Genomic DNA, 24327 nt, shown 5'->3' on the forward strand with positions numbered 1-24327 from the left:
TGGCATTAAAAAATATGCGATTGACGTTTCCCATTTTGCTTGTCAGATGATAAAACCCGGAAGTGGCACAATTAAGAAATCAAAATATAAAGTGCCCCCCGCCACTTTTAAAAACGTGGCGCCTGCCGTGCATGCGTGGGACTCCGGAGGGAAGTCAAAGTGACCCTCAGGAGAGTCGGAACCCTAATTCCACAATGTCTGCGGGCAGTACTGGGGGTTAAGTGATAAATGGAAGTCGTAATCAGAGCATTATACTGGGTTGCAGGACCTATACGGCACCTAGCTATTGCCCCTTAACTTGTCCTTATATGAACATGATGCAATTAATTTATCAAATTAGGCTAGGGAAGAGTAAGAACTGGGACACCTATATACCTCCTACATCTAAAAAAGTGATCAGCTTTCAGATATTATCCCCTATACATTTTTCAGGCATTTTGCATCAGAGTACAATCACATGATAACAGCTCTGCAACAACTCTGCTGGAAAATTAAATTGATTTTCAGTTATTTTTATGACACTTTTGTGGTTGTCTTTTTTTTTGCATTCAGTGTGAAGTGCTTTCTGAATTTATCGTACAGCTTTAGCAGGCACTTAGCACGCTGTATGTATGTTTTATGAGTTCCAATAATTTGCATTAAAAGATTGTGCAAAAAATATAATGTGCACAATTTGTGATGCTAGCCGCCATTTTAATTTTTTTAGGATGCTGGGGTAAGCTGGGACATCACTGTCCAACTGCTCCCTTAATCAAAGTTATGATAAAAATAATAAATTATGACAGAATGATTTTCCTATTTTTTTTTTTTTTTTAATGTCAGTGCATTATGAATTTGTAATTTTCTCTGATGGACCAATGGATATAATGGGCCGAGAACTTCACGCCTCCTTTGCAATAAAACTCTTCATGAGTAAATATTCACATATATGTGAATATTTACTCATGACACATACACGCACATTGCACACACACACACACACACACACACACACACACACAAATACACACATGCTTGTAATGTTGTCTATTGTATGAAGTTACTGTTTGTCCCACTTTACCCCAACCAAGATTCTCCCAGCGGGTGGGCCCAATTCACCTCATTCAGAAGTTCGGGTTGTTGTTTTTTTTTAATCAATAATAACATTTTAATCAATAATAACACAAATATGAGACTTGTACGAATATGACGTAACAACCCAGCATGGGTCGATTGTGGCCTAGTATCAGCAGAGTGGGTCCGAGGCACGAGTGCCCCATTCTTGAATATTAGAAAAGTTATAGGAGGAAATTCATAAAATCACAATTTTGTCCCACTTCACCCTACTCTAACCTACGTTGAAACTTGTTCCTTATAGGTAAAACAAATATTAACCGATATCTGGTCCTGGATCAACACTGCAATCAATATAAGGAACCTATCTGCCCTATATCACATCGCGTATATAGGCCTACCTTTCTTTTCTTTCTTTCTTTTTTTTAATCTCAGGCTTTAAACATCTTTTTGCGACAGAGGTCTAGAAATAATCATACTTAGTCGCAAGATAATAGATATACTTGACATCTTCTCTTTTCTCAACCAGTCTGACAGACTTAGAACCTACATATAGAACAGCGTTAAAGTCGAATACTAAAATACTCCTTTGTCTACATTGTGATAGGGTGAAGGGAACGAAAATCCTCGTCTGTATTATTCATGTCAATGAGCAAGTTGTTTTTTTCTGGTCCGACCTCTAGCGATAATTGTGAAAATTTATCTTCTTTTTTTTTCCATTCATGAAAAAACACAGCATCGTAGGCCTATACTATTAAAAAAAATTATCAAGTCTTCACTTCTCTTAAAAAGATTTGAAGAGTCATTAAAATTTTTGATTATGCTCCAAAGTGAAATAACTTGAGCTGAGATATAGGCCTATTGTATAGGGCTCTATTATGACCTACTTTTTGCGGGAACATCATTATAACAGCTTCCCACAACTCGACGTTCCCCCCCCCCCCCCCCCACACACACACACTTCACACACACATAGCAGAGTTCAATCGGTGTTTAACTCTCCTTGGGTATATGCACCTCTGAGTCTGAGTATCCAAGATATGGTTCATAAGTATACAAAAACAAACAAACAAACAAATAAACAAAAAACAAACAAACAAACGAACAAACGATAACACTTTCGAACAAGGACTGAGTTAGATGTTGTCTATATACGACGACATGATGATTAACAATGGTGTAATTGTGAAGATGAAAAAAAAGAACAACAGTTACTATTTACACCTATCTTTTAGTTATAATTAAAATACCATATTCATCTTTCACTTAGGGCCTATAATCAAAATTGCTTGATCATGATTATGCAATCTTAATTACAACTAAAAAATGAAAGGGGCGCTTGCGCCCTCCCTTTTATAGTACAGTATTTTCGATTGTAGGGTCCTTTCTTTCTTGTTGTTGTCGTTGTTGCTGCTGCTGCTTATGCAGCCGATGAAACCCGGAAGTGGCAGGAGAAACGACACGGGCGCCCTTTCAATTTTTGCTTGTCATCTGATTAAACTGGAAGAGGCACCAGAAATGTTTTTTGCGCCTCCCCCCCCCCCTTTTTTTTTTTTTTTTTGACGGAATTCCTGGATCCGCCCCTGATTCTAGCAATAAATATGCGATCTTATTCACCTGGAAACGGGGGAGAAAAAGTCCCGAGAGTTGGATACAACCACTGAACTAAAACATTAGTTCGGTGGATACAAAAGGGCATCAGTTCGCTGCGATTTGGTCGCAGAGGGAGTCCTACATATTCAAGCTATAAACCCTGTCTTGTTCCTCTACATTTTGTAGGGAGATATGCGTGTATTGGCATACAGAAATGCGCTTCCGTTATGAGTCGCTAAACACATAGCAATGACACGCTGTGAATCCAATAGACGTGTACACAGCCAGCCGGTGAGATTATTGCATTGCACCGATTACTACACTGCGAATTCGTTCTCGAAGCTGAGACAGCGACGGGTCTTCTGCTTAAGCTTAGCTCGAAGTACTTTGTACCACGTGAGTTGAGATTTTTCTGCCGTGAATCCTTATCGAGACTTTGACTCTATAATTATTGACTCTATAAATCTAACCGTAACGTGGTCGTTCGACGTAAATAGGTTGCTGAAAACCATTAGAATTCTATAAATCAGTGGTCAGCCCCTGCGACACTGACTAAGTGACAGCAGCGCAGCGCCAGCGGTTCGCTCGGTTGTCAGAAGTGGTTGTAAATTACGCCGGTACACGTCGAGAAGGTTTGATCATCTTTCTCTTTAAATAGGGTAATCAAAGAAATTTAAATCTATTTATAAATCCACTGTACTGTTCCGTCTGTAAGAGTATGCGCAGTTATGACGGTTGTGACTGCAAGGCTGCTGTTATTCAGTATTGACTGTCATGACTAGACTAGGGCCGGGCCGCGTTTTTTTTTTTTTTTTAAGACGGCACAGATTGGGGCATGGCGCGTGTTAAACCTATGGGAAAAACGTTGGGTTAGGGTTTTTGGTTATGGTTATGGTTAGGGTTAGGGTTAGGGTTGGGGTTAGGGTTAGGGTTAGGGTTTGATGGTTAGGGTTAGGATTAGGATTAGGATTAGGGTTAGGTTTAGGGATAGGGTCCCCGATAAATTTTTAGTTTCCCCAATCTGTGCCGTCTAAAAAAAACACACGGCCGGGCCTAGGCTAAAATGTTAGGGTTTCAGAACTTTCATGATCTATCATCTAACACTAAGTAACAGTTAGATCTGGATTCACCGGTAGATAAATTCACTAACTACCTGTCTAAACTTTACACAGCCCAGTCGCTGTGGCGTCTGGTCGGGCTAATAAATTTACTGGACTTCTTACTCATACTGTAGTAGATATCTAATTTTATAATCACAATTTACTCGTTCATTAACTACACGCAGACGCTGTCGCGAAGCGACGCGGCTGCACCTCTATTCCCTCGCAGACATTGTCATTTTTCAGTGTGGTTGTGTGACTCCTTCATGAATATCTTTATTAATCGTGGAAAACTAAAATACAAGGAATTATCGTAATCTATGATAATCATTCAATAATCGGTACGCGATTTTTTGTTTAATTACGTCAAAAACTCACCGAAATCTGTGGCTGAAATCAGGTCTGTAAACGTCCTTATTGCTTCACTCCTCATCTGCGTGTTATTTGAATGGCATTCACTCTCGTATAACGTACAACGTAGGTAGTCGGAGAGCTAGAGGGCACCTCTCTGACTACCTACGTTGTACGTTGTAGTATACGAGAGTGAATGCCATTCAAATAACACGCAGATGAGGAGTGAAGCAATAAGGACGTTTACAGACCTGATTTCAGCCACAGATTTCGGTGAGTTTTTGACGTAATTAAACAAAAAATTGCATACCGATTATTGAATGATTATCATAGATTACGATAATTCCTTGTATTTTAGTTTTCCACGATTAATAAAGATATTCATGAAAGAGTCGCACAACCACACTGAAAAATGACAACGTCTGCGAAGGAATGGAGGTGCAGCCGCTGTCCCTACAGCGGCTAGCGGCTGCGTGTAGCTACTCGTTCATGAACTATGTCATGACACTGCATACCCCTGAATGATGTAGCAGAGTCGAAGCACATCTAACATGTTAAATCAAATAAGTGCATGTATTCTGTTGATGGGGCACTTGCAACATAGCAGTAGCAGTAGCCCCAAGGAGGTATTGTATTTGTAAATGGATCCAGGACAACTCGCCCTCGAGACAGGTCGCCCCGGAGACAGCTCACCCTCGATTTTCGAGGGCGAGTTGTCTTGGGTCCAAGGGCGAGTTGTCTCAAGTGGCGAAGGAATATACCCCGAATGTTTGATTTAATTTCAGACAAAATAAAAGCTGCTTAAAAATGATTTTGCATATATCTGCCTAAATTAAATTTCAGACTGCACACAGTTTCTATTTTCTCTGATTAAAATCATTTTTAAAATGAAAATTATGGCATTTTGTTATCGCATTTTCCCAGCCCTGAGATCGCTAGAATTGCCGAATCGTCCATGCCCAATATGTGCTCGCCCCCTGATTCTTCTCAGCAAACTGCAGTAAATTTTTCGACTTTGAATGCACCTCTTAGACTTCATTTATGATTCAGGTTTGTATTATTGATTAATGATGATAGATAGTACAGGGTTAAATTCGATTAATATTTCACTGTCTTCATTTATTCAGCAAAAGAAGAAGATACGATCTCGCCCTCACCTCTTTTTCTCCCGCTGGCCTGGCATGCATTGTAGGCTGCATTGTGTTCCTGTTAACTTATACCCATAATTTTCATTTTAAAAATGATTTTGTAGGTATTGTGGTGCGGGCCTATAATGTAATACCTGACAATTACTCACCGAGTGGCTAACGGGACTTGAAGCTGAAGGCACCACCAGCAGGAATGGTAGGCGACCGTATCAGTAGTGGAATGCACTAGGGCACCAGAAGAGGTGTATAGTGTCCTTGTAGGTTGTATTGCACTTCCCGAAATAATATGGACTAACTCCGAATGCACTTAGGGTGTCCGAAGACGACAGTGTCCCATAGAAATATGTACAAAAGATCCAGCGGCAGCGTGGAGTATCCTCCGAGTGCCGCGGCTAGCACAAGCGAGGGTAGAGTCGATCCACCGCTGGGGCGCTGGATGGAAGAACTGCGCGGTCCCTTGCTGGTTGTGGTAGAGTTTGCACACCACAGGCCGCACGCTAGCAGGACCGAAGCAGCGATGTGATGGGATGCAAATCGCGTTGAATGCAGCGATGTAACGAGGCGCCGATCGCGTTCAGATCGCGTTGAATGCAGCGATGTAACGAGGTGCCGATCGCGTTGAATGTAGCGATGTAAAGTTCCCCAGGTTGGAGTGTAGCCTGAAGAAAGGGCGAATCGCGATACAAAAAGGAGCGAATATCGCGAGGTATAAAATCCGAGGAAGTGTAATATTCCGTATTGAGTATATAAATCCGTAAGAAGTGACAGTCCACGGCGCGAGGTATCGTCCACGTGAAAAGACGTGGAAAGTAATGTAAAATACGGACGTGATATACGGACGTGAGTGACTCCAACGATTAAAACGTGCTCTCAGGATGAAAGCTAATCGTGAAGTGAGGAAGCATGGAAAGTAAAACAGCGTGGTCGGAGAAAACGTGTCACGGACAGGAGCTTTGAGAGTGGTAATTGGCTGGTGAAGGTGTACAGCTCGCCACTAATTGGTAGGTTGTTTCCGTGACAGCAAAACAAGGGGTGTGTTTATGAAAATCCGACTACTGTTGGAATGCGAAATACGCGTACCTCGGCACGATGACAAAGGCGGAGAATGTAGTGCGCACCTGTCATGTGTCGGTGCACAAAGAAAGTTCGCGTGGATGTTGACAAAATACTGGGGTCGCCAGACAGCGTAATTTACAACAGCCAGAATGCCAGACAATATGATACATAGTAGAAAACCGCTACAATTTTAATCGGAGAAAATCAAAACTGTGTGCATTCTGATATTTAACTTTTAAGGCAGATAAATGCAAAATTATTTTGAAGCAGCTTTTATTTTGTCTGAGATTAAATCAATCATTCGGGGTATATTCCTTCGCTACTTAAGACAACTCGCCCTCGGACCCGAGACATTTCGCCCTCGAAAAAAGAGGGCGACCTGTCCTCGGGGCGACTTGTCTCGAGGGCGAGTTGTCTGGCGCCCCATTCGGATGTACATGTACATGTACACTAACATTTACAATCAATAGGCTCGCCTAAATAAAGATCACTGAAAGATCGGTCTGTGTCTTGACACCTCTTGTCGTCAGTAACCCCGGGGCGCTCCTTCACACAGTTATAGTCATAGACTTCGCATTCGGGCTGTTCGCAGTTAATTAGTCATCAGGGATAGATCTGTAGACCTCTAGGGCTAGGCTCTATTCCGAGTAACCGCAACAGCAACCCCAACACATACTGTTACTGCCAATACTGGTTACAGCGCCCCTCAACGGGGTTATATTCTGAGGAGACTACAAGAGTGTACATGTGGCTTTACAGAATCTCCTCCTTATGCCAAGCAAGGACCAAAGGAGAGCCGTAACTAAAAGTAAAAAAAAAAGCTATGATAAAAACTTCAAAATTAAGTCTTTGCTTCAGCATGATGTTCTGCTGACAAACACTGACAAAGGCAGACCCTTTTAATGGTAAGGTTCATGACAATGTGATGCCATACCGGTACTGAGTGATACTGATAGTGATAAATTATAATTTGTACGTTGAACAGGGTTTGCTAGACTGGTCCAGGGAACATCTGTTGAAGAGCTGAACCAAGCTTTCAAACTACAGTGTATGGGGAATTATGGAACTAGATCTACTGTCAGTAATGCTTTGAATACGGACAGATGTTGCCAGATGGCAGTGTGACACTTGTGCGTCAATTCTCCTTTTTTTCTTCTTTTTTTTTCAGAACTTGGACCCCGCTCCAAAAGCAAGATGACCCTGTCGATAGATCAAGTCTTGTGCGATGCTAGACGTCTCGTGGACAGACTCAAGGAACATGACAGTGCCGCTGATGTGCTTATTCAGGAGACCACCACACTGAACAAAAAGATCGCTGTCATGAAAGAGGTGAGCAGAAAGAAAAAAAAAAAATGGTGGCCAAACTTGGAATCTTGCTCATACAGAACTCCGAATTGTCCTAATCCCATGCATTTGTAATGTGATCAGGAATGTTTTGTTATGTGGTTGCAAACATTTCATCTTTGAGCCGTTGTTGTATAAGACTCGCCTCCACATTTGTGCATGAGATATTTCCTTGATGGTGTAGCGTGCTAAAATGAAGCAAAGGTTTGCAGTTTTCATTCTGATAGTTTCACGATGCTTTATTGGAAGAGGAGTTCAGTATAGCTTTTCAAAGAAAATTGATTTGTAAAAAAAAAAAAAAAAAAAAGATGCTTTAAAGATACTGTTTACCATTGGGGACAGAGATTTAAAAAATGTTAGAGATTTCACATTTGATGCTTTATGTGCAGGTCAGATGTATCATAAAGCATCCTACCATCAAGAAATGTGCAGGAAAGGCAAAGCCTAAAATATAAGGAGATATCACTATCTTTCTCAAGAAACCATAACTGTAGAGGGTTTATTCTCAAAACATTTTTATTATGACTATTGTTCACATTTTGTATACTTTACAATACCTACATGTAACATCGATTACACTGATTCAAATTTTTACATTGGTTGTTTCTATCCCTAACTCACATTTTAGAACTATTTTGAAGCACTAAAGCTGGGTTTTCATTTCATCTGCAAATGGTAAATGATGCCTTTAAGCTTTCTTGTTGCAAGTCTGTATCATGTGGAACTGCAAACTTCGAACTCAACATTTCGATGCACATAATTCACTGATGGATGCCTTTCATGGTTTTCAAATGTACCCTTGTGGGCAGCGTAGATCAGACATAATGGCAGGTCCCTGTGGCAGAGGTCAGTGACCTGAGACAGATAAAAACCCTACAATTGTTTTTTTTTTTTTTTGTTATTGTCATCAGGGTGTATGGTTGCCTTTCAAGCTAGGAGGGCAAAGGAGGCTCAAAAGAAGGGCCACTAAAATGATTCCAGGAATTGAATTAGACATTTGTCCTGTTCTAGATGTCTACATCACCTACAGGCTGTACCCTTGCCATCTGCCAGTTACAGACAAAAAAAAAAGGTGGCATGATTGATGTGTACAAATACTTGCACCATCAATATCACACAAAGTTTGACATGTTGTGTCGTAACAGTGGTGGGAGAATTTGTAGTCACTTAATGAAGCTTGGAAAATGGTATGCTAGATTGGATGTGAGGAATTACTTTTCTGCTAACATAGTGGTTGACAGTTGAACCTCTCTTATCCGGCCTCCCTTTATCCGGATCTCTCTATTATATGGGCGCAATCTCCTCGTGATTTTTTTTTTTAAATGATTACGGGAGGAAAGGGGGATTCCCAACTCCTTGAGAACTCCTACACAAACACACATGACTTACATGTTACTTCCAACATGATTAACATACATTACATCAAATTTCCTTCCAAATTGCTTACCTTCAGACATTTTAACATCCCCAAACATCCCCAAATGTAACAATGAAAAGGTTGCAGTATACACATTGCTTCATCAGTACATGTGTATGTATGTACTAAAGCATTGAGTCTCCCGTATCTGGCCAAATCCCTTATCCGGATGAGCCCCGGTCCCGACTTGTCCGGATACGAGAGGTTCAACTGTATGTGGCATTTTCTTCGAGAAGATGCGATCTCTGTGTGCAGAACTGTGAACTTCTTTAAGAATAAGCCTGATGAGCACTGGAAGAAAGTTGCATTTGACTATGAGTAATTACCCGAGGTCCTTGGTCTCAAGCAGCTTACACCCGTCCCAGCCATGCATACTGTAAAACGAGGAATTTTCGCGTGCATTTTAATTTCGCGAATTTCGGAAGTGCCAAAATTCGCAAATTAACATGCACACAAAAGTTTTTGTCTACACTGCATGCATTGAGCCAGTGGCAATTCGCGAAAATTTCATGCCACGAAAAAGGCTGTCGGCTCCAATTCACAAAAATTTCATGCCGCAAATATATCATGTTTTACAGTATATTTCGTAATTTTAGGATGATATCACTTTAAGATATAACTTTATTGGAATGAGAACAGTGCAGGCTGTACATATTTATGAGAGGGCAAGCAGCAGAAAATAACCCATCCCTGATCAGTGAACAGGCTCTGTCCTGCACCATTGTTCCAGAAAAGTAAAGTAAAGTAAAGTATTATTGCTGGTACTGTGTTTCTCCTCACAGTACCAGGAGGAGATTGAGGAGATAAACAACATCGCCCACCACCGTCCCCGCTCCGCCCTGATCCTCGGGATCCAGCAAGAGAACCGGCAGATCCGGGAGCTGCAGAGGGAGAACCAGGAACTGATGGTGGCCCTGAAGGAACACCAGTCGGCGCTGGACCTCATCATGACCAGCTACCGGGACCAGGTCTCGCGACTCGTTGTGGCCAACCGGTCCGACCGGGACAACATGACTGCCAACCAGAAGCAGTCGGAGCTAGAACAGGTGAGGATTTGTCGCGGAATGCTGGTGTCTGATAACACTCTCAGACACACTGATGCAAGTTATCATATGATATATTTTTATACAATCGTCCCAATATTTGATAATTGTATGGCAGCATCAAATCTCGCGTACTGTTATGTTAGTGAGAAGCTCATGAATACCAGTATGTATGAACCTCAACCTTATGCAGTATATGAGAGGGCTTTGCTCGCTGTGTTTTTGACATTGCCTTGGATTCATTCAGTAATTCAAGAAAAAAAAAAACTCCTACAGTTTGTACTTTATATGACGTATAGATATGAAAGCTCTCAGACACAGATGGGTGTTTCCAAAATTAAAGGGTTAATGTCGGGGATGTCTGGGTTTTTTCTGTGTCCACTGTACATTACCCCAATACAATGATGATCTTTTAGTAAACTGAAATGAGAGATAACTTTGTCCTGAAATTGCTTCAAACAGGCAATCTATAATAACTAGCAGCACCCGTGGAAATCCACGGGTCTGAGGGGTTTTATTTTTTTTCTCATAATACGATTTTGCACATTTTTATTGAAGAAATAAAAAGAAAAGTCTTCTCATTCTTTCGTTAATTGTGCTGTCTTCTAAATGACCACCCTTCCCAGAAATTTTATAATACATTTTTGTAGTATATGCCAGGCGATCCGGTCCATTGGTAGGGATCATTCCCGCCACTACTTGCTTTTATTATAGAACTTGAGTTTCGAGGGGTTATTTGCACCCGTTGAAGTCCAACAGTTGTCTTGTTGCCCCTCACCCCTCCCCCCCCCCCCCTCACGCACACACACATTTCCACCTCCGCAGGGCAAAAAACAAAAACATTCAGGGAAAAATTACCAAAAACGCAAATGAGATTCCCCGAAAGTTCTGCCCACAGGTTGTTCCCGTCGAAACGGGAAGAGTATTAACACTATGACTTTGATTACCCCCTGCTCTTGCATCCACGCGGGCACCCGCGGGAATCCACGGCTGGTCTCAAGGCCTCGGTTTGTTTTGTGTGTTTTTTTTTTTCATGTTTCTTTTCCCCACGTTATGAGAGAAAAATAAGATATTTTCGTCTTCATAATTTTGCTCCCTCCTTTTTGTTTTAATCACCAAAACTTGGCTTGATATATCATATTAATATAGAACTACATCTGCTTCAGATTGTACATTATCATAATTAATATTAGGCCTATATTATTGCTCCTATTATTGTTATTATTATATCATTATTATCGTTATCCTTATCATTATTATTATTATTGTTATTATTATTATTATCATTATTATCATTGTTATTATTTGGGGAGGGGGAGATCATAGTCATCAGGTTTAATAGGCACCCGTGGGAGTAGGTTCTCACGACCTCGTATTTTTTTTTCTTTAATATTTTTCCCATGTTATGGTAGAAAGAAGAATATATACATCACTGCATTCGTCTTCATTTGCTCCCTCTTTTTTTTGTCACCAAAACTTGGTTTGATAGACCATAGAACCACACATTCTATTTCCACTTGCAATTTTAAAAATAGGCGGTCGGCAAAGCGAGGTTTTCCTCTACGTCCGCTCATCTTATGAATATGTATGATTACAGCAGCTCTGTGGAAACGAATGGACACAGCTGCGCGTGTAATCTGATATGTAAGGGTACGATCGGCAAATATATTTAGCCGCGTCCTAAACAGTCTGCGTACAATGACACCGGACTTGAGAGCAAACGGCGAGCAAACTACTTTTATGACGTACCTGAGCTGCATATAGTATTCTGCAGTTGTGCAAAATACAATTACATAACCACCGTTCGTTGTTTTCATTTGGGGACGCCAATAATGGCGAACTGTACGTAAATGCCCTTGTAGTCCATATCACGCACACACAGATTCGTGTAACCATCGTCAATACATTCAGTACACGTAACAGGCGGAGGCAAAGGTACATCACAGAACTATATACACACAGTGTAGAGTGTGTATAGAGTTCTGCGAGGTACATTGTGTGTGTGCGTGCGCGTCCGCCGGAAGATGTCAGAGATTTCGCTGCACCATCATCTTTAGTATCCCCCAGTGTCTCTGCAAGCTAAAAGATGGAAGATCGAGAAAGCTGGAGGCCAGCGCAGGTCCGTGAATATTGAAACGCTCGGCTCTTTCGTCACGCACAAAAATGCATTATGCATGTAGCTAATTAATTTTTCTTTTTCGTCCTCGACGTCGACACGGAGGCGGAGAGGGGACGAAACCCGCGCCATTCGATGTAGGATACTCTCCTGCGGCCGACGGCACCGGTCGCAACTGCCCATAGCCGACGGCTCGGGAGGAGATAGAGAAACCAGCAACGCCGAAATAAAACAGGAAATACATAAGGCCGCGACAACAACAACAACTTCGAGTATTATAGTATAGGATCTATGACATAAATTTTGGGGCGAACATACATGTTGTAATGCTGGACTGGCATCAATGTATACATATGATTGACAAATAATAAATGTTCATTGAACATTTGTTGTTTTTCAGTTGAATGTCCTGATATTGATGAGAAGAGATAAAAACAGCCCTAAAATTCTGTTGAACACTGTGTTTCATACCGTTTCTAGACTCGGTGGTGAATCTATGTTTCGTGGACTGACCAAAGTGCAAGAGTTTGGTCAGTCCAGCAGCAAAAGTACTCTGTCTGATGGACGGGACATAGATAGCTCCCATGTGTGAGGGAGTCATAACTCAGGTAGTGGTGGATCTAGAGGGGGGCGCACCAGGCGTGCGCCCCCTCTTTAGTTTTGGTTAAAACAAAAGAAACGAAGAGAAAAATGGGGGGAGGGGTGCGTGCGCCCACCTTTAATTTTGCAAAGGCGCCTCCCCTTTAACTCTTAACGTGCCATGGTCGCCGAATGGCGACCTTAGTCCTGACGTGCCATGGTCGCCGATCGGCGACTAAGAAGAGCGAGAAAAGCGTTGATCATTTAAGTTCTTATGGTACCGTAATGCGTTACACCAAGAAACTGCCAATGATATGTACTGGTAGCTAATTAGTATAGCCATCGTTTCCACTAAAAATATGAGCATGCTTACATTGGAAAATTTTGAGTAAATACATGATTTTTTAGCTAGATGTATTTTTTTCGCGTCGGGAAAATTTGCAGCGAGCGCATCCTCTGTGTATGGATCAAAAGTCTAATTGGTACACCACACGTGTGTATGCTATTGAATCTGCGTGTATTGTCTATGAGGTTCCACTCGTATTGTTCCGCTTGGACGCTGTCCTCCGGGAAGCTGCTTTGATTTTGTCCCTTAAAGAGGGTCAGCTTAGGTTCGTCGGTCAAGTCTTTCATCCTTTTGTTTTGGTGAACGTCACTAATCGTCCCCACGCTAGCCTATAAGTAATTGCACGCGGACAAAGGCCTGCCGATTTCAATAGAGTACCCCCCCCAGCGGTGTGGTTAGACAAAAGGAGGATTAGTAGGTTCTTCCTTCTCAAGTGGACAAAAGACACTCTTGAAGGGCCCGGGACAATCACTTTAGTTTCCAATACAGGATCTGGGACTAATGGACACAGATTTGGGAATGTATTACTGAATCAGAAAGAGAAAATGCCAAGATAAAATAAACTGCTAGTATCTTTGGAATCATACAATTCTAGGAGGCAATTTTGTTATCATTTGAAAGAGGAGATGTCGCTCTAAAACATTCTCACAGAGTCAAGGGAGCGTTCTTTTGAAGAAAAACCACGACTGACTCTGTTTTTCCATATGCTACACAAAAATTTCTTATAGTTTTTTTGATGTATCAATTATTTCTGCAATATTTCAGGTTTAGATAGATATTATGGCAAACTGCCTACATGACACGAAAGAACAAACATTTCTTGATATATGTTGTGTAGAACTCAATTCAAAACAGTCAATAGTTTCAGAGATATGGCGGTTTTAAATGTCATTGTCAGTCCAGTTTCGAAACGTTCTGACGTAAGATAAAAACCTCTGGCACGTTAGGGGTTTTGGGCCTGGCACATTAAGAGTTAAGGAATTCCTTTGATCCGCCCCTGCTCAGGCACATGAAGTAAATGAGCCCACTTCACTTCCTCGCGAAGATCCAGAATGGGGTGCTGACCCAGTAAAAAAGCAGTCCACCCCACATGCATGGCCCACACCAGAAAACGGGCGAATGTTGCCAACCCTGAATGTTTGCCCCAGGTGACTTGCAAGAAGTCTGCAAAGGGTATCATCCAGGCACATTGTGCCGTGCAAAGAGAAGAAGAAGATTATGGTCATTATCATCATTATCATTATCATCATCTTTAATATCACTCTCACCATCATTCCATCATGGTCACAAGCAGCTTCATCTCCACTGCATCAGTGTATCATTGCTACCTCATCACATCATACAATGTAAGTTTAAAGGAGACCTCCGGATGATTTTCAGATTTCTACATTTGAACAACTATGAATTAGTCATACTGAGTACAGAGTTTTAGGATTTATAATGATTAGGATGAAGAGTAAGAATGTTTTCAAAATTTATAACAAATTGCAATAAAAAAGGATGACATGGCAGCCTCACCATAAGAATGCATGAGTTGGGGCTAAAGGAAGCAGAACAAAAGAAGAAGGCATGCATAGACTATACACAGGTGAACTTGCAAGCAAGCAGTATTGTAATGGAATTACACTGCCACATTTCTGAAATATGTGAGCCTCCTATGTCATCATCCTTGTTCAGTGTAATTTGTTTAAGGTTTTTCAAAGTATGCTTTCTCTGCTCAAGGACCACAATAAATTCCACAAATCTACATATGGAGCTGTTGATTTACTTACGTACTACATGATGTGAAATTATGAAAATCGTCCGGAATGCCCCTTTAATCAATCTCCATTATCATCATTATCACTGATTGCGTAGTCCTCACCTTCTTCACAAGAGAGCATCATTATGTCTGTCATCTTGCTTACATGTACTACAGAGTAACCCTGAAATAAGGTAAGATATAGCATGATATTTGATATAATCAAGTAATATTGCATATCCTGTTCCTTTCAATTTTCTTTTGTTTTTATCCCTGATATAATGAGAAACCCAAAATAACGAGGAAACGAGACACCCGATATAATGAGGAAAATTCAGCGGTTCCAAGTTTCTAGTTATAGTGAGATTTTCCTGTATCGTCATCCTCACGATGAACGTTCTCCTCATCAATTTGAGTTTCATTCTTTGGCAGGAATCCTCCGTCTCCTCCATCGAGAAGGTGCTGGAGATGGCCGCCGTCATGCAGCGGGCCATCGACATCGACGAGCACTCCAACAACGAGATCGACGAGGCCATCGCCCGGCTGCAGATGGAGAACCGCGGCCTGCGGGAGCTCCTGCAGATCTCGCGCCAGACGCAGGCCCGGCACCTGCCGTGCTACAGCAGCGAGGGCAGCGTCGACGCGGGGGACCGGGAGCGGAGCAGAGACACGGAGAAAGAAACGAGTAGCGAGAGCGAGAGTGAGAGAGACACCTCCGTCCTGCAAATGGACAAGAACGGCGTTCCCTTAAAATGACGACGGGGCGGTGTCGCTAAAAAACTGAGACTACAAAGATTTGAGCTGCGTTGAACTCTTGAGGACCGCAGTGCAGATACTCCATGATGTATCACATCATCACAAGACTAGCCAAAAGTATCCAAGGAGAACTTCCATGCTGGCAAAGGACCGCTCTTTGGAATCGTTTTCATGGTGTGGCATTATGTGTATATCTGTCACAAGTTTCTTTTAGCTGGGGCTATCTACAGAGCACAGGAAGAGCACACTCTTATATAAGAATAGAAATTATGAAACAAACTCATGTTTTACCCCTGTGTTCAATTATTTATATTTGAATTTTCAGCCACACATTAAATATATTTTGTCTTCGTGAAGAAATTTGGACTAGTTCTAGGATGTCTGAGATGGTTTGGGTTGAATATCTTAAACTTTGGAGTCAGTAATGTACGGTTAGTACACAGCAGGTTGTATCTAAAAAGCATATATATGAATTGCACAAGTTATGGGCATTGATATATTTGTTTTCATGTTGATTTAGTGGACTAGAAGTAGAGTAGTGAGTGACCTATAGTATTCAAAGTAACATAATGAGATATATGTATGCTGCATCAGTGATATGTAATTGGTATTAGGAAGAAAAGAAATATAGTGGAATGGTATGTGTCACATATTTCTTTATTATCTTTAAACTGTGAAGCAGGGGATAACATTGAATTTGTTCCAGGTAAGATACCAGTTCCATAGTAAAATCCAGGAATCATTATTGTGTGAAAGGCATTTCAGAGAAAGAAGAATCGATTCTGATAAAAATGGTGGTAGATTAGGCTTAGAGGTGCATTTTAATAGGTGTTTAGACATCCATCCAGAAAGCAAAGGAAGTTCACTTCCTTTATATCCAGACTTGATAGCAAATTGCCATTTATCAGTACTTCACAATCAGTGCAGCTCTGTGGTTTGGAGATATGATGTTTTTGTGTGTCAGAAAGAAAACGAATGCATAGTAAAGGTGAACCCCATTTGAGCAAATGACAAGATTTTATCATTGTGAGCTTTTGTCCCTCACAGATTTGTGAACGCACATATCTATGATAACACTCACTGGATAGAGTGAGATAAGTTTGGAAACAAATCTCCTAAGATTCCATGATACAGTGGAAACTCGATATAACGAGATGGTCAGGACCGAGTCGTTTTCCTCGTTATAGCCGATATCTCGTTATATCAGTAGGCATAAAAGAAAGCATAACATAAAGACATTAATTTGCACATGTTGGACTACCCATCATCTTTCAATCAATACTGATAACTTGGTAATGTGTGTGAGGTAATTACTCACCTTTATGGGTAAGAAGATGTTTTTTTGCCAATGAAATCCGATATGTGTTTTTCTTAATTGTAGATGTTTGAATTTGTAAATCTATATAGCTTGCGATTGTGTGAAGATCGTCTGTGGATTGGTATGTGGTTATGGTATGGGTGTGTGTTGTGTGGAAAGCTTGAATATGATCTGCACAATGCTGTGTGTGACACATTCTGTATGTACATAATGACTGCGTGTGTGTGAAGATGGGGAATTCCCTACGTAGAAAGCCAATCACAGCATCAGATTGCCTCACACTTGCTAAACGTCATGATGATGTCATGTATACGGCCGTCCCACCACATTTTCTGCATGTATCAGTGTGCGCACACACACACACATGTATACACGTACAACATGCGGTGCTAGCTGTAGAGTGAACTGAAGAAAATATGTGTGTACAAGACAGTTTTTGGCGCATCGAGCTTTACAATCTCGGAACATGATAGCACAGGCGAAGTAAAGCTTTACCCGAAGACATTTTGCTTTACCTCGCTATAACAGGTTTGATTGGCTTTGTTTTTCTTTGTTTGGAAATCACAAAATTTATCTCGTTATAGCAGTTATTTCGTTATTGCCGATCTCGCTATAAGAGTAGCATTTTACATAGACTTGTGTGGAAGGAAATTTGGGACCGGGAAAATTTCCTCGTAATAACCGATATCTCGTTATAGCAGTGTTCGTTATACCGAGTTTCCCCTGTACGAGACAATTTTTTTTGTTCATTAAACAGTTATAGTTTACAGTACCTTACCAATGGTACTTGGAAATGTACATAGCGTGTACCTATGTAGCGACCTCTGAGTGTCTTGTTTTAGCAAGATTTTTTTTTTAAAGAAAGAAATTTGCACTGTCCCGAGTGACGTATTATAATGGGTTTTGTCTGTGTTGTGCAGGACTGTGGATTCTGAAAGTAGTGTGGATTAATGAGTGGCATGTGTGAAGCTTCATAACCACTCTTCCCCCACAGTTAATTTTGTGTCTGTACCCAACTTGTTCTTTATGTAATGTACATTTGTAACACAAAGCAGTAAGCTCAGGAATTATCAGCAGCAAATTGATGGCCCTAATTTCAGAATCCATATAAACTGAATGTATACTACATTTGGTATATAAATGACACTGCTACATTACTATGTCTGTCGTAAATATTGTCAGTGAAGATCATGATTCAAAAAATTGGGAGAGCTTTGGATTTTGTCACTTGAATGTAAGATTTAATTTGTGAAAGTCAACCAGTGTATCTACACAGTATCTACCCTGTATTTTCAGTAAAAGTAAGTCATAAAGATTTGTAGCAAAGAGAAAGAAGTAGAATTCATGCCATCCTTCTAAATAGCCAGACCTACCCAGAGGTTTCAGTGTGTGTGTTAAAACGGTACCCCTCGCTCTCTCCTGCGGTTTTATTCCCCGAGGCGAGGAATTTTAGTTCTCCTGATGTTGTTGCGACGTCACAGTAAGGTCAAACGGGGCTTATGAATAAATGCGGCAAAAGAGGATACATGCATTTATCCTGCACTTGTTACAGACAAAATTCATCTTTAGTAAATGTATCTCATGGTTTGTGATGAAGCGTTTCTGATCTTGATTGTTTTTCATTGTAGGGAAACTCCACTCTACTCAAATCCATGTTCATATAAAGGTCAAGTTATACCGACAGAACAATCGACTTTTCATTACATCAGACAAAATGATGAGATGGAATTCTGTGTGCAGCATCTTTTCACAAAATAGTGACATTGGTTCCCATCAAATATGCAAATTAGACAGACTGATGATGTCATTGCCTCACAAACTCGCCCCATTTGTACATAAGTGGAATCTTGATATAAAGAGATCTGACAAACAAACTTATTTCTCCGGTCCCAATGAATTTATTTCCTTTTGTTTTGCATTGTTTACTGATATAACAAAATGTCCATGGGTGGATCCAGGAATTTCGTAAAGAGCAGGTGCCTTTACAAAATTAAAGGGAGGGGGGTGCATGCACCCCCCATTTTTTTCTTTTTATTTCTTTGGTCTAACAAAAAATAAGGGGGGGGGGGAGCGTGCCTGGTGCGCTCCATCCTGGATCTGCCACTGATATCTGATATAAAGAACAAATTTTCTTAGTCACAAGGATCTTGTTATACTGAGTTTCCACTGGAATTAGAATTTAACAATCCTTTTTGTCACTTCTCTAGCAACCTTGACCTCTACAGTATACAAAGTGGCCATGGCTAGATAATTACAACTCTAGAAACAATTTGATGTGAATTATAAACTTTCGTCTGTTGAATTCATCCCGAAATGGCCAATTCAGTGCAGATTTTTAAGCAAGATTGAGAATGGTTGGTCATGATATCAGCACCTCATTCAATTTGCATTTGTAGTCTTTACTAGTATGTGTTTTGAGACTCATTATTGCATGGGTGACAAGACCTTGTGGCTCAAATTTTGGTGAAAATCACTCTGTTAGATTATGTGAGATGATCAGACAAGTGATTTCTTGTCCAAATCGTAGTTGTCTTTCCCCCAAACTGAATCCATCACAGCATGTCAAAGGAAAGGCAATCCCATTTGTTAGTGCTTTAGCTGCTATGTCTCTTCACTCTCCTGAACAATCAACATTTTTCAGATAGATTTTGCCACTTCAACAGCGTTATATCTTATCTTATTCTACTGAAACATCTACAGTTTTCTCTGTTTGAACTGACTGTGTTTTAAAACCTGCTTGAACATGCATTGGATATTTTCACTTGGTATTTATTTCTTCTTTTTTCGCCATAATCCATGACTACAGTGTATGGAGAATCAATAATTTCTCATTTGATTGAAGAAGGTGTAGTGCTTGTGAATGGTTTGTAAAATTGTGTGGTATGAGCCCCAATATGATTATATCTGTATAGGTGGAAATTATATGGTCCTTCAAAGCAATATCTCCTGTGTTTTGATGTTTCCTTTGTGTGCCCTTGTTCAGATGTTAGTTTTAACAGCCAAACATACACACAAAGATTCGAGCTACAGAGTTTCATTTTTCCAAGGATTTATTAAATTAAAGTTAGTCTTTTCATCCAGTACAAAATACATTTCACAAAAATAGATCTTCACTACTAGAACGTTAACATGTACCATAAGCCATGTTATTTCAGTAAAATCATAAATATTGTTATGTGGCTCAGTTAATGAAAGTCAAATGAACATTTGTAGGGATAACTTATAAACAGTTTACGCATACAAAAAAAGAAATCAAAATAAAATGGCAATAATGGTGCAGTGCTTAAACATTTGCTCTATCATTCCAATCTTCCAAGAAATGTATACATGTATAATGCTAACGATAAATACTTAGCAAGTTGGACGTTAACTCGTGTTGAGATATCACCCTAGCAGATATAAATTCTCAATCTATAATAAGAGTTCCAATTGCGTACTTAAGTCAAATGCTACAATCTCATAAAGTCAAAGCTTATTCGATAGATTCAAACTATGCATAGTTGACCATAATATTTATTATTTCAAACATTTCTGCTATACTTGCAAGTGAAGGGGAGTTGATGTGAAGTGTGGGAACATATGGAGAAAATATTTGCTCTTCTTCACACACACATAAAAATTGTACACGTAAATTCATATACAGACATATTACATGTAAGCCCAGTGTATTTCTGTTCTAAGTATTTTCCTTAATTATACATAATGTGACATTGATTGATATAACTATGATTATGCAAATATACTACAATTGTACAGTAATTGCATTTTATTGGAAATAAAATAATGAAATGAACAAAGAAATAAGGCAAACCAATAACAAAGTCATAGTTTATCAAACAACACCAATGAAATTTGGAAAATACAAATCCGCAAATCTGCATAAGTAGGACTACATCACAGAATGATTTTCTCACATCATTCACATGAGATGCACAAGACTGTTTGACATTTAATAGTACACACACACAAACATTTAATTTGCAGCACCCTTCATGTCGCTTCCAAGATAGTGCATCGAATTAGATTATCTCAAAAGAAATAGATTTACTCAAAAAATGTCATACAATGAACCTCTGCACTGCTATGTGGAGCTGGCTACGAGATATTCTTTGCACGGGGTCTGTAAAAGATCCAGAAACGTCATCTCTGCCAGATTGCTACCATCGCGTCTTGCAGTCATCAAACACGCCATCTTCAGCCACGTTAGGCACTTACTTCGAAATATACATGCAAATGTCTCCGCGCACACATCAGAGACAAAATCTGACTCAGAATAACTGAAAGGAGCCTTTGGTGGCAAGCTGGATGTTAAAACAAAGCAGTCACATAATTATAATATACTAAACTAATATTCCTTTGTTCAACTAACACTAGCCCATCTAGTGTAATTTTCTTTTTTTCTGTTTACTGTGTAGCATAATCAACATACACATTTGTGAGAGCAAATATTATAGTGGAAGACATGTGTCAGAAAGGTAAGCCTGCCCGACTTGTGCGCAGTATAATAATTATATGTTGAATGTTGCAGTTTATACCAGTAATCTTCTTTTAATTGCACAGCATTAGTACGAGCATATCTTACCCTACGACCAGAGTATACCCATTCAAGATTTGACAAATGCCACTACATGTAAAATAGTTGTACTTTTTATTTTTCAGTGGTAACTCATTGTGCGAAGACTACGTGTATATGTGCGCTTTTTGCGATGTGCAACATATCAGTCAGTATACATAGAGTTTGCATACTACCACAAGGACACACGATATCATAATTTTGCCTAATATGGCTGTCCTTGTTCATGTCTCCCTTTAAATATAATTTTCCCTAAACTGGAGTCTGTGATGTCTAAGACTAGGTAAAATATGTCATAAGTGCTACCATTTGGTGCTCTTTTAGTTATACCTATAAGCCCCAGTTAGAAAACACAAAACTACGAGTAGTTCACTTTCCAATGTAATAATATAGTTTGAGCACACAACCATACTACCGACCATGCATAGCTATGTACAAATGTACAAAGGAAAGAGTAATAATGCTGGAATACTACAAAAACTGCCACATACAGTAATGAGTATCCTTTTTTAATACAAGAATGGCCAAGGCTGGACTGCCCAGTGAGGGAAACTTAATTTCACTTGCTTCCACTAATTCTACTTCCGCATATGGAATTCCGTCTTTGTTGCTACTTAAAGCAAAGGATTAAGGGGTGAATTTGGCAAGGCCTGGGGTTGCTGTTATATGAATTTATAGGAATGTAATAAATTTACAGTCAACCTACTGTATGGCAAGATGTGTGAAGTTTCGGTAACACCATGTTCTCGGCAGCCACGGCAGCCCCGTTTCAGGCTACCGTGGACAAAACGGGATGGACTTGAAACAACGCAGTGAGATGTGATAGGCAAACGCGACTAACCGTGATTGCCGCGGAAGCCTTGTCAGATTTTTGAACTGTCAAAAAATTTGCAATGGCAGTCCCGATGCTTATGAGGAATCTTGTATGCAGCGATAAAACGGAGTGAACGCAACAAAACAGGGCAGCATGTAATAGCCTGCAACAAAACCAGGAGGCTGTCCGCTGCTGGACGCTACTGAAAGTATTAGTAGTCCAGCCTGACCAGACGCTATGAGAACAGTGTCTGATAGCTAAATGTTTACCAGGGCCAGGACTGGATCGAACAAGACTAGAATGCAAAGGGGAAAAATGCAGATGTCTAATCTACCCGCGGCGCAAATGTTTCTGGCAAATGGGGCTGCTGTGGCCACCATGAACATGGTGTCAACTCAGCTTAAAGGGATCGTATAGTTTTGGTTGAGACCTAATTTCATGTTTCTAACATTTTTTGGTGAGATAATGAGAAACCTCTTATGAAATATCAAAGAGCATGTAATTCTATGAGGAATTCAACGTCTATTGGATGAAAATTGGTTTTGAAATGGCTGAGATATCCAAAAAAGAGCGATTCTAATAAAGTGTGGGACCCACACTTTATTACGATCGCTTTGTTTTACTTTGTTTTTGGATGTTTCAGTCATTCCAAACCCAATTTTCATCAAATAAACTTTGAATTCCTCATAAAATGGTATGTTCTGTACTATATCAAGTGTTTTCTTGGTATCTCACAAAAAGTTAAAAGCCCAATTCTTATCTCCACCAATACTGTACCATCCCTTTAACGTGGTCTATCAAAGGTGTCTAGATTAAATGCCTTTGACTTCAAGAATCCAAGCATTTTTTCTTTTTTCTTAAAGCAATTACACATCTGCATGACAAACTTGACGCTTTAGGCGCCCTGTCGGCAATATGATTACATACAAAGCTCACAGGATTTTAACCCGTTGAGGACGGACTGATTTTGCTACAACACATATTTCCCATACACACCTGCCCGAGTATACTCAGGACTTTTCCTCAACGGCTTAACCCTAAAAAGACTGGGGGGGGGGGCCTAAAAGGCCCCCCCCTCGGCATTTCGCGCGATTACTCAGCAATACGCAATGCTCTCGCCGCGATGCTCTATGACTTTTTTCTTTCGAGTTTCCCGCACATTTTGACACCAAATTTGTGACGCCCGGGGGTACGATTCTGAAGTTACATAACTTTTTGTACATGCACGTGAGACCGAAAATGGCTCAAAAATGTGATTTTGTGTACAAAGTCAATACAAATTAAGTTTTATCACATGGTTCATATAGATATGCTTATTTTTACTCTCAATGGCTAAAATCAATCTGTTTTAGTAGTATTATGCTTCAAAAAGGGTCTGCCACAAATTTTGCTGAAAAAAACAACAAAAACAAAAGGTCGAAAAAACAAAGAAATACATAAGAAATTCATAAAACAATAAAATGAATAAGAAATTAATTTTGATACCAAATTTTTTTTCAAGTACATTTGCTAAGAATGCCACAAAGAATATCCAGACCAAAAATGAGCACTTTTGGAGCTTTATTTACTGATTTAGATCAAAAAGGTCTGATTTCTCGCATAAATTAGCATAATTAATCAAAATAAAATAAAAGAAGACTATTTTGGAAAATTTAAATATACGATCTTGTAGATTACATCGCACACTACCATTGTGCAAATTTCCGCGGCGATCGCGCGATTCACGGCCGAGATCTTAAGGGGGGGCCCTTTAGGCCCCCCCCCCCCAGTCTTTCGAGCTACCAAAATAGCCCAGTCTTTTTAGGGTTAAGCTTGTGTTCCTGAAATGATTAATACCTGTATTGTACAGATAGCACCAAATAATCTAAGAACAGCATCAATTACTATTTTCTTCAAACTCAGTTTATATGGAGTTTTTTTTTTTCTATGCTAAAGCTACAATTTATCTCAAGCAATGACATGAATGTGAAACACAGCAA

At 40.1% G+C, this 24327-nt stretch overlaps 1 protein-coding gene across 1 annotated transcript; it reads left to right on the forward strand.

Annotated features, from left to right (window-relative positions):
• Nucleotides 1-2952: 2952 nt before the first annotated feature.
• On the forward strand, nt 2953-16180 carry LOC139734306 (FGFR1 oncogene partner 2 homolog). Its single transcript, XM_071645104.1, has 4 exons — nt 2953-3042; nt 7470-7630; nt 9845-10108; nt 15320-16180. The coding sequence occupies exons 2-4, from the start codon at nt 7496-7498 to the stop codon at nt 15641-15643; spliced, it is 723 nt and encodes a 240-aa protein (XP_071501205.1). The 5' UTR covers nt 2953-3042; nt 7470-7495; the 3' UTR covers nt 15644-16180.
• The last annotated feature ends 8147 nt before the right edge of the window (nt 16181-24327 follow it).

The sequence above is a fragment of the Diadema antillarum genome, unplaced genomic scaffold (assembly GCF_040938485.1).
Source record: "Diadema antillarum isolate AM-2024a unplaced genomic scaffold, OU_Dant_1.0 scf00000026, whole genome shotgun sequence".
Classification (NCBI taxonomy): Eukaryota; Metazoa; Echinodermata; class Echinoidea; order Diadematoida; family Diadematidae; genus Diadema; species Diadema antillarum.

Coding starts and splice junctions, on each gene's coding strand:
- LOC139734306 (XM_071645104.1), top strand. CDS start 7,496: ATGACCCTGTCGATAGATCAAGTCTTGTGCGATGCTAGACGTCTCGTG. Junction 7,631..9,844: donor AGATCGCTGTCATGAAAGAG/GTGAGCAGAAAG, acceptor TTCTCCTCACAG/TACCAGGAGGAGATTGAGGA. Junction 10,109..15,319: donor AGCAGTCGGAGCTAGAACAG/GTGAGGATTTGT, acceptor ATTCTTTGGCAG/GAATCCTCCGTCTCCTCCAT.